We start from the raw sequence: 10,818 nt of genomic DNA on the forward strand, positions 1-10,818 counted from the left end.
AAATGAACGCTGAAGGCTAGAAATTAAAGTTTGGGGAATGTAATTACAACGAACACGCCAGCCAGCACTTAGGGATTTAACGAACCAACTAACGAACCTTTTTCCTGCGCTGTCTCGCATAGATTGGAATAGAAAATTAGAAAAACATATATAGAACAGTGTCTCGTATGGAGAGGAACAGAAAATTACCCCAAAAAAGTTAATAAGTACTCGAACACGTCCTGGATAAAACTAAAACTGTAATAATGAAAATATGTGTGCTTGTGTGTGTGTGTGTGTGTGTGTGTGTGTGTGTGTGTGTGTGTGTGTGTGTGTGTGTGTGTGTGTGTGTGTGTTTGTGTGTGTATAACTCGCTCGCCAAGAACCACATGGTGAAAACGAGAAGGTTGGAGGGAGGGAAGGAGGAGGAGGAAGAAGCCAGGGAGGAAAGGGAAGAGGGAGAGGAGAGCAAAGAAGCGAGAAGAGAAGGAGATAGGGAAGCAGATGAAGGGAAAAAGAGAGATAAGGAAAAAGAAAATAGAGGGAAGACGGAGGAAAGAAAGAGAGGGAGAGAAAGATGGAGAGGGAGAGAGAAAAATGAAGGAGGAAGAGAGATAACGAAGAGATAAAAAAAAACGTAGTGCAATAAAGAAAAGGGAAAAAAGGAAGGCGGAGAGAAAAGGAGAAGGAGAGGAAAGGAAAGGGAAGAAGGAAGGTAAGTAGAGAAGGTGAGAGGGAGAGAAAGGGAGGGAGAGAGGGGGGGGGGGAGGTAAGAAGGAGGAAGGAAAGTAAGGGAGATGGGAAAAAGAGTAAAGACAGTGAAAGAAGAGGAAAGGGAGATAAGGGAGGTAAGGGAGAGAGAGGAGGAGGGAGAGAAGGGAGGGAGGGAGGGTATATTCTCTCCCAGCTGGTAAACAGATGGTGTGTTGGCAACCCTCACGGCGTCATCTTATACTATTTCCTTGACTTAATAAAAAAAACAATAATAAGACAATGACACACACACACACACACACACACACACACACACACACACACACACACACACACACACACACACACACACACACACGAGATGGTTGTTTTTTCTTCTAATTTTTCTTTTCTTTTCAATTTCTTTCTATTATTCTATTTTTTCTATGTTCTATTTTTCTATTATTTTCTATTTGTTTTTATTATTTTCTATTTTTTTCTATTATTTTCTATTTTTTCTATTATTTTCTATTTTTTCTATTATTTTCTATTTTGTATTATCGATTTTTTCTATTATTTTCTATTTTTTTCTATTATTTTTATTATTTTTTCTGATTTTTGCATTCTTAATTATTCATAAACGCATTTTTTCTCCTTTTTTTGCATTATAAATACGAAAGTTGAACAAAAATGAATCAACTATCATTTCCCTTCATTCCTTAACCTTCCTTTAACCTCCTTTCTTTTCCTTACTATAAAAAAAGGCCAAAGAGAGAAAAAGAGTATGATAAATAACAGGAGATGATTCACACAAAGTAGATCAGAAGGAAAAGAAGAGCAAGGAAAAAAGATGATGGAGTGACAAGAGAGAGGAGGAGGAGGAGGAGGAGGAGGAGGAGATGACGAATAAAGATGAATGAAAGAAGGAAGCATTTGAAAGGGAAGAGGAAGAAGAAGAGGAAGAAGAGGGAGACGATGAGGATGGATTGACTGATGGAGAAAGGAGAGAGGAGGAGAAGGAAGACTAGAAGAAGGAGGAGGAAGAAGAGGAAGAAAAGAAGGAGAAAGATAATGATGAAGAATATGCAGATAAAAATGAGAAATGAGGAGGAGAAGGAAGACTAGAAGAAGGAGGAGGAGGAAGAGGAAGAGGAAGAAGAGAAGGAGGAGAAAGATAATGATTAAGAATAAGCAGTTAAAAATGAGAAATCAAATATGGAAGATGAAAAAATAATTCGGAAGAGGTCAAGAAACAGACTGAGTAAGAGGAAGAGGAGGAAGAGGAGGAGGAGGAAGAGGAAGAAGACAAGGAGGAGAAAGATAATGATTAAGAATAAGCAGTTAAAAATGAGAAATCAAATATGGAAGATGAAAAAAAGAATTCGGAAGAGGTCAAGAAACAGACTGAGTAAGAGGAAGAGGAGGAGGAAGAGGAGGAAGAGGAGGAGGAAGAAGACAAGGAGGAGAAAGATAATGATTAAGAATATGCAGTTAAAAATGAGAAATCAAATATGGAAGATGAAAAAAAGAATTCGGTAGAGGTCAAGAAACAGACTGAGTAAGAGGAGGAAGAGGAGGAAGAGGAGGAGGAGGAAGAGATGGAGGAGAGACGGAGGGCAGAGGCACCATCCGTCACTGTTATAGGCAAGAGTTACCTCCAAAAGCTCCATTATTCACTGCCATAACCAACCCCTCCCTCCCTCCTTTCCTCCATCCCTCCATGTTTCTCTCCCTCCTTCCTTCCCTCCCTCCCTCTCTTGTCTATCTCCATCCATCCATTCATTTCTAACTTATATTCTTCTTTTTATCTCTGTATTCTATTCTTTCCATCTCCATTCTCTTTCTCTTTCTCCGTTTTTTCCATCCTTCTTTTTTTTTATAGTTTTTGCATCCCTTCTTTTTCCTGCATTCTCTCTCTCTCTCTCTCTCTCTCTCTCTCTCTCTCTCTCTCTCAGGTTAACACGCACCATCTCGCTTCCTAATGTATTTATATCAAGTTTGAGGCTGGCATGAATATTCCTTCTCCTCCTCCCCCTCCTCCTGTTTCTCTTATTCCTCCTCCTCCTTCTTCATTTTCTCTTTCTGTTCTTTCTCCTCCTCATCCTTCTCATCTTTGCTTTCTCCTCCATCCCACTCCTGCTCCTCCTCCTCCGTTTTCTTTCACCCCGGCCATTCATACAGGCGTCAGGGGGGGACTCAAGGGAAGTGAAGGGGCTGGTAATTACATTTGCCGCCCTGCCAGTCATGTCCATTGGCGGGGCATTAGCCGTCTATTGATCCGCCGAGACAGATCCGCGGGCCTTGTCACCTCGGCCGGGTCACCTGATTAAGGGAGGATGTGGGGGGAGAGGGAGGGAGAGATGGTGTTAGGTAAGTATGAGGGTGAGAGGAAAAAAATGAATGAGGACTAGTGGAAAGAGGGAACAAAGGAGAGGAAGGAGGGAAAGAGAGAGGAAAGAGGTATTGATAGGGAAGAAGGAAAGGGAAGTATGGTGAAGGAAGAAAGGAGGAAGAAGGGTGAAAGGGAAGAAAGAGGAATGGAGGTAATAAAGAGGAGATAAATGAGGGATGGAGAAGAAGGAGGAAAGAAGAAGGAAGAAGAGAAGGAAGGAGAGAGATATAGGAAATAATAAGAAATACAAAGGAAAAAAATCTTCTCTTTTTAGCTTAACTATTTTTTCTCCTTCTCTTCCTCCTCTCTTCCTTCTCCTCCTCCCTCTTCTTGTATTTCTATTTACTCTCTACTCCTATCTCCTCCTCCTCCTCCTCCTCCTCCTCCTCCTCCTCCTCCTCCTCCTCCTCCTTCGCATCCAACTCCAACTACATTTCCTCTCTCTCTTTTCTCTCCTTTTTTCCTTTCCAGAATTTCCTCTCTCCTAACGCAAGGCAACGTTTCTCTAAGTAATCTCCTCCTCCTCCTCCTCCTCCTCCTCCTCCTCCTCCTCCTCCTCCTCCCCGTCCATTAGCCACTTCCTTCTCCATCTACACGAGGAAATCAAGCTTGGCAGTACATTTTACCTTCCTCTTCTACCTTCTACTTCGTGCCATCTTCCCTTCAGACTCTGCCCATTATCTCTTCTTTATTGTTAGTTTTATTCTCTCTCTCTCTCTCTCAAATAATGAAAAATCTCACTTTCTCTAACCTTCCTGTAGAGTTAAGGACGATCTATGTCTCTCTCTCTCTCTCTCTCTCTCTCTCTTACATTTCTTTCTTCCTCTCTTTCTTCTTGCTTCCTTCCTTCCTTCCTTTCTACCATTCTTTCTCTCCTCAATCTCTCCTCCTCCCTCCATCCCCCCCCTCTCTCGCCCCCTCCCTCTCTCTACACCAAGGGGTGGGTGGTGTCTGTGGAGGGCAAACAGGGCGTCTTGAAGGCAAGCAAACACACCTCATGTAAACCTTCACTCTTCTGCTTCCCTTGAATCCACACACACGGGAAGAGAGGGAGGGAGAGAGAAGCGAGGAGATGGAAGGAAGGATATGACTAATAGGAGAGAGAGAGGAGGAAGAACGGAACGAGGAGGAGGAGGAGGGGATGAGCTGAGGAAAGGGGAAAGGAGGAAGAAGGGAAGGGATGGAAAGGAGGTAAAGAAGAGGGAGGAGGAAAAGAGAGGGTAAAGGAATGAAAGGGAGGACAAGAGAAGGAATGGAGGGAGAGGAGAAGAAGAGGGAAGGTAGGGAGAAAGAAGGGAAGTAGGGAAGAGACGAAGGAAGAAGGGAGGGAAGGGAGAAGGGAGAGAAAGGAAATGGAGGAAGGGAAGGAGGTTTGGAGAAGAGGAGGAGTTTACAAGAAGGAAGAATAACACACACACACACACACACACACACACACACACACACACACACACACGAGCGCACGCACACACACGCTTCCAAGAAAGCAGTCGCAAGGGAGAGATAAGAAAGAACTTGCTTACAATCCCAAGAGTGTGTGTGTGTGTGTGTGTGTGTGTGTGTGTGTGTGTGTGTGTGTGTGTGTGTGTTTCTAATGAGACGCGATGGAGTGAGAGAGAAAGAAAGAAAGAAAGAAAGAAAGAAAAGGGAAAAAGAAAGGAAGGAAGGAAGAAAAGAGAGAGAGAGAGAGAGAGAGAGAGAGAGAGAGAGAGAGAGAGAGAGAGAGAGAGAGAGAGAGAGAGAGAGAGAGAGAGAGAGAGAGAGAGAGAGAGAGAGAGAGAGAGAGAGAGGAAACAAGGAAGGAAGGAAGAGAAAAAATAATAAAAAGAGTAAAAAAGGATAGAATGAAAGATGAAAGGAAGGAAAGTAGGAAGGAGAAAAAGAAGAAAAAAAGAAAGAAGTGATATACAAAAAATCAACAAAATAAATAAATAAATAAATAAAATAAATATAATAGCCAGAGAAAAACCGCCGAAAACCCCGCTGAAAAATCTCATAATTATCTTCCGAACTTCCTCCATTGGCAATTACGATTAAAAAATTACTGCTAATTATGTTTTCTAATGAGTGATGATAATGACCCGGACCTTGCTCTCCTCCTCCTCCTCCTCCTCCTCCTCCTCATCCTCTTAATTCTCCTTCTCTTTCTATTAATATTTCTCTTTTTTCTCTTCCTCTTCCTCTACCTCTTCCTATTCCTCTTCTTACTCCTCCTCCTCCTCCTCTTTCTCTTTTCTTTTCTTTTTCTATATCTTTTTTTCTCTTCCTCTTCCTCCTCTTCTTTCTCTTTCTCTTTTTCTCCCCCTTTTCCTCTTCCTCCTCCTCCTCCTTCTCCTCTTCCCTGGTGACGTGGGGGAAGGGAGGGAGGGAGGGAGGGAGGGAGAGAGAGAGGAATATAATGACAGGTTAATTATGTTCTATTTCAATTCCATCATGACGTCTTTAATATTACTCTCACTCTCTCTCTCTCTCTCTCTCCCTCTCCCTCTCTCCCACTTCCTTCCACTCGTCTCTCTCTCCTTCCTTCCACTCAAAGTTTCATTTCCCGTCAATCTCGGTTACCACGTCCATTAATCTTGCCTTTTTTTCCCTCCTTTTCCCTTCCCTTCCCGCCTTTCAGCAGTCATTATAAGTTAGGTTCTCCCCTTCTTACTCTTTTTCCCTTCTCCTTTCTCTTCAGTAGTCTATGATTCGTCTCGCTTATGATCTCTCTGTGTCTTTCTCTCTCTCTCTCTCTCTCTCTCTCTCTCTTCCAGCGAGCGGTAGGCATCAGCTTAAATTTCAAGTCTACAACCAAATGAAACCAATTATGATTAGCGACGAACTCATCTCAGCGAACCGATAGGCGTGTGAGTTCGTGTGTGTGTGTGTGTGTGTGTGTGTGTGTGTGTGTGTGTGTGTGTGTCAATATATCAATGGCTGTCTATCTGTGTTTGTCTTTTTTTTGCTTTTCTTTTCAGTGTTTCTTTTTCTCTCTTTTCTTTCCCTTTTTTTCCTTTTCTTTCCCTTCACTTCCCTTTCCTTTCCTTTTCTTCTTTTTTCGCTCTTTCCTTCTTTCATTCATTTATAGATTCTCTCTCTCTCTCTCTCTCTCTCTCTCTCTCTCTCTCTCTCTCTCTCTCTCTCTCTCTCTCTCTCTCACACACATTTAATATGCAGTGGGTGAGAGAGGGCAAATTCCTCATAGTGGTGGGTTCGTTGTGGTGTTGAGGGCGCTGGGGGGTGAGTGGGAGGTGGGAGAAGGTAGATGAACGTAGGTGGAGGAAGGGTCGAGAAGAGTAGGTGGTTGTAGGTGGAGATATGTGGGTAGATGTAGATGGGTAGAGAGGTTTGTAGTACGCGTAGAAGAGAGAGGGTTGGGGAACGTAAATGGAGAAACGAGTGAAATAGATGGAGGGTAGGAAGAGAAGTTGGAAAACATAGATGGGTAGAAAGGCTTGTAGTAGTAAAAGGAGAGAGAAGATGGTTAAAGACAGGTGCAAAGGATGGTGGCAATAGATGTAGAGGTGTTTTTTTTCTTTACAACAAAGGAGACAGCTCAAGGGCACACAAAAAAGTAAACAGTAATAAAAAAAGCCCGCTGCTCCTTAACTGTCAACCTCTACCCGGCCATCAAGACAAGCAGGTGAGCATTATAGTCACTCAGCGCCGGGCAATCATCGGACTCAGCCTCTCCGAAGGGTAGTGGCCAGGCCCTATGCATCGCTTACCCTGCTATAAGACACACACTTGCAACGCCAGAGGATGGGCAGACAAGATGGCCCCTTGTATGCAGGTGTTGGTGTGTGTGTGTGTGTGTGTGTGTGTGTGTGTGTGTGTGTGTGTGTGTGTGTGTGTGGTAAAAAGGGAGGGAAAGAGAGAAAGAAAGCTAAAGGTGTAGAGAGAATAAGAGAAAAACCAACCACCGCACACACACACACACACACACACACACACACACACACACACACAGGCTAAAAAAAATATAAGATCAAGTTAGGGGAATCAATCCGACAAGAATTTCACCCTTTTTCAAATCTCTCTCTCTAAACGATCTGAAATAATTAATCAAGATATTGAAAAAAAACAAAGAATGAACGAAAACTTGGGCAATTAAACATAAAATCTTTTTTTTTCTTTTTTTTTTGTGTGTCCTCTTTTAATCCTTCCTTTTTATTTCAAACTTCGACGAGACAACAAAAGTTACAGGAATCAAAAACTCATAACAGGATGGTACAACTCTCTCTCTCTCTCTCTGCCGGTGATTAATTTAAACTCACTTTTATCCCGAACATTGATAGCAGTTTTTTTTTGTTCCTTTTCCGTGTCCATTAATTTAAAAGAGTAAAAAAAAACATGGAATAGATTTATGTGTGTGCTATTCATTACGCACACATACATACACACACACACACATACGTACACACACACATACATACATACACGTCTTTTTTTTGCTGCGGTTTTTTCCCTTGCTCTAAAAAAATACATCCATCCATCCATACATACAAACTGATATACATAGATACATTAATACACGCACAGACAATCACACACACACACACACACACACACACACACACACACACACACACACACACACACACACACACACGCTGCTACATATTCCCTCGAGATAAATTAATTAAACGGCGGTGTGTAATTAGAACGCCATTAGGGAAGCGGAGAGGGAGAAGAGAATTACCTGATAAAATATTGCTACTACTACTACTACTACTACTACTACTACTACTACTACTACTACTACTGCTACTACTAATACTACTACTACTGTTTTTACTACTATTACTACTACTACTACTACTACTGCACTATTCATGTATTTCTGCCTTCTGATGTGCATTCCCCCCAAACTATATTTTTAATTTCTTTTCTTTTATTATTCTTTCTGTTGTTCTTTCTTGCTTTCTCTCACATTTTTTCCACTCCCTCCCAAACTTTTATTTTCTTGACTCTTTTATTTTTGTTTTATTTTTGGTTCAGTCCCCTCCACTATTTTTTTCTTTCTTTCTTTTTCCACTCCATTTTTATTCTCGTTTTTTTTATCCACCTCCCTTTTTTTTCAGCTCATTCTCTCCCCACTACTAATTTCCTATTCTAATAATGTTTTCCTCCTAGTCTGTATTTCTTCCCCCTTTGGTATTTATATTTCTCTTTACACTCTATGCTATGTCTATTTTCCACTTAATTTTTTGGTATTTTTATTTTTCATTTCCTTCTTTATTATTTCTCGTTTTCATTTCCTTATTCGGTATTTCTATTTTTTAGTTTTAAAAAAAGAACTCTAAAAAAATGCTGCATATGCATTTTTTTTCTAATTAAATTTCAGGCTATGCTATTTCAGTTCATTATCGCTCTTTCTCTCTCTCTCTCTCTCCAGTGCTGAGCAAGTGCCGACAATTCTGAATCGTGTTTGTTATGGTGTGAAGAGAGAGAGAGAGGGAAGAAGAGAGGGTGAGGGAGTGAGAGATAGAGGGAGAGAAAGGAAGAGAGGAAGTGAATACGGGGAGGTCAAGGGAGGAGAAAAAATGGAGAGAAGAGGAAGAGGACGAGGGTGAGAGAGAGAGAAAGAGAGGGTGAGAGTTGATGAGAGAGCAAGAGGATAAAGAAGAGAGGTAAATGAGGAGGAGGAAGAGGAAGAGGAAGAGGAAGAAGAGGAGGAGGAGGAGGAAGAAGGGAAGGATGTGAAGTAGACGGAAGTACATTAGTCAGGAGAAGGAAGAAGAGTGAAAAGGAGAGAAGATGAGGGGAGATAAGAGAAGGAGGAGGAGGAGGAGGAGGAGAGGGAAAGAGGCGAAAGTGGAAGAAAGGAGATGAGTGGAGAGGAGGAAAGGAAGGAAGGGTAGGAGGAGACATGATGGAGGAAGTTTTGGAGGAGGAGGAGGAGGAGGAGGAGAGAAGAGAAAGGAAGATATGAGAGGGAGAAGAAAACACGAAGATGGAAACTCAAAAATAAAAGTTGATGAAGGAGATGAGAGAATGAAGGAGGAGGAGGAGAAGGAGGAGGAGGGGGTGAGTAACGGTATAGTAAAGGAGATGATGAAGGTGTGCGTGGAGGAGAAAGGGAGGTGCGGTGGAGATGAGGCGTGAGGAAGGAGAAGAGAAAGTAGGGTAAGGAAATGAGGTGTGAAGGGAGGGATGGAAGATATATGGATGGAGGAGGGAAGAGGAAGGATGGATGAGGAGGAGGGAGGGGAGAAAAGAGAGACAGGGGGAGAAATCGGGTAAAAAAATAGAAGTAGAAGAGAAAGATATGCCAGAGAATAAATTAAATGAGAATGAAAATTTTGAGAAGTACAAGAGGGAAGAGAAGGAGAAGGAGGAGGAAGGATAGAAAGTATGGAAACGAGAAAATGTTTAAAGGAGATGCTACGATGATGGTATTAAGGAGAAAATAAGTATATGGTAAAGGTCTTAGTCAGTGGGTAAGAGGAAAGTGAAATATGCAATGTCGATACCTAAGACTTTTCTACGGTATATTACGTACGGCAGAAGGGAAGTGGAATGCGAAGAGAAACAGCAAGTAGCCTTAGTTATACCCTCACTCCAGTGCTGTATAATAAAGATAAGTGGAAGATGCAGTGCCGGAGGCTAAGACTTTTTGTGACGAGAGAGACTAGTGAAAGGAGTAGTGTAAAGGAAATCAGTAACTACCTTTCTTCCTACACTCAAGAACTATATAACTAGGGTAAAGTGTCGGGAGCTAAACTGTGTGTGATGGTATTGTACAAGTGATAGGTGAAGGGAGTGCACTGTGAGGTATGCAGTAAGTAGCCTCGTTCTTACTCACAATCCACAGCCGTAAAATCCCTCATTCTGCACCAGCTCCCCGGGCACGCTTGGTACACCATGCGCCCCCCACACACACACGAGGGGCGCCAAGACACGAACAGAAACAATACGCCCGAAATACTGATGAAACAGGGCAGTAAGAGTTTGAGAAGTACTTTTTATGAATAGGTTCATTTGATACCGTTTTATTTTCGTGAGTTATCTTACTTCACTCGATCATAGCAGACAGTGATGAAGTGATCCCGAATGTCTAGAATAAAGCAAAATAAACATCTGCCCGGATCAAAACAGATATGATGGATTATATTTACTTTTCCCTTTATTTTTAAACCAATACAATTCTTTCATAGCTTTATCATTTTAACTTCATTCCTCTTTATCGGTGCACTGCTTTTCTTTAATCTTGTGACTGTATTTCTTCCCCTTTCATTCTAATGCTTCTTCTTCCTCTTTTTAAAAACACTCTTCCTTCTTTTCAGGACAATATTTTCTTTCCTATACTCCATTTCCTCATTTCTTATACTTCCTATGCTCCTTTCCTACTCCAGTATCCCTTTTTTTTTTTTTACAACAAAGGAGACAGCTCAAGGGCACAAAAAAGGAAACAATAATAAAAAAAAGCCCGCTACTCCTTGTTTCTTATTCTTCTTTTTTACACTCCTTTTCCTTCTCTCCCTCCCGTGCAGTTCGCCGCCAATCCCACGAACCAAAAACAAAATTCAGCCGCTGCGTGGACACCAACTTGACCCAAACTTGAAGCTCTCCCTCACAAAACCTTTCACTCGACCCGAAGGAGAGGAAGGAAGACGAGACGCAGGAAGACACAGGAAGAGGAAGACGATTGGGGGGAAGAGGAAGAGGAGGAAGGGGAAGAGGAAAAGGAAGAGGACGAAAAAAGTAGAAAAAGAGTTGCATGAGAAAACTTGTATGAGAGAACTTTTGTCTTTTTGAGAGAGAGAGAG

The 10,818-nt window shown here is 41.9% G+C and overlaps 1 protein-coding gene across 1 annotated transcript in view; it reads right to left on the minus strand.

Moving 5' to 3' along the window:
* Nucleotides 1-9,894, minus strand: part of LOC127010288 (mechanosensory protein 2-like) — a 138,471-nt gene extending 128,577 nt beyond the window's left edge. The window contains exon 1 of the mRNA XM_050884151.1: nucleotides 9,855-9,894. Coding sequence (XP_050740108.1) covers nucleotides 9,855-9,879 — 25 coding nt within the window. The 5' untranslated portion in view covers nucleotides 9,880-9,894. The remainder of the gene's footprint in view (nucleotides 1-9,854) is intronic.
* Between the last annotated feature and the right edge of the window lie 924 nt (nucleotides 9,895-10,818).

The sequence above is a fragment of the Eriocheir sinensis genome, chromosome 43, assembly GCF_024679095.1.
Source record: "Eriocheir sinensis breed Jianghai 21 chromosome 43, ASM2467909v1, whole genome shotgun sequence".
Classification (NCBI taxonomy): domain Eukaryota; kingdom Metazoa; phylum Arthropoda; class Malacostraca; order Decapoda; family Varunidae; genus Eriocheir; species Eriocheir sinensis.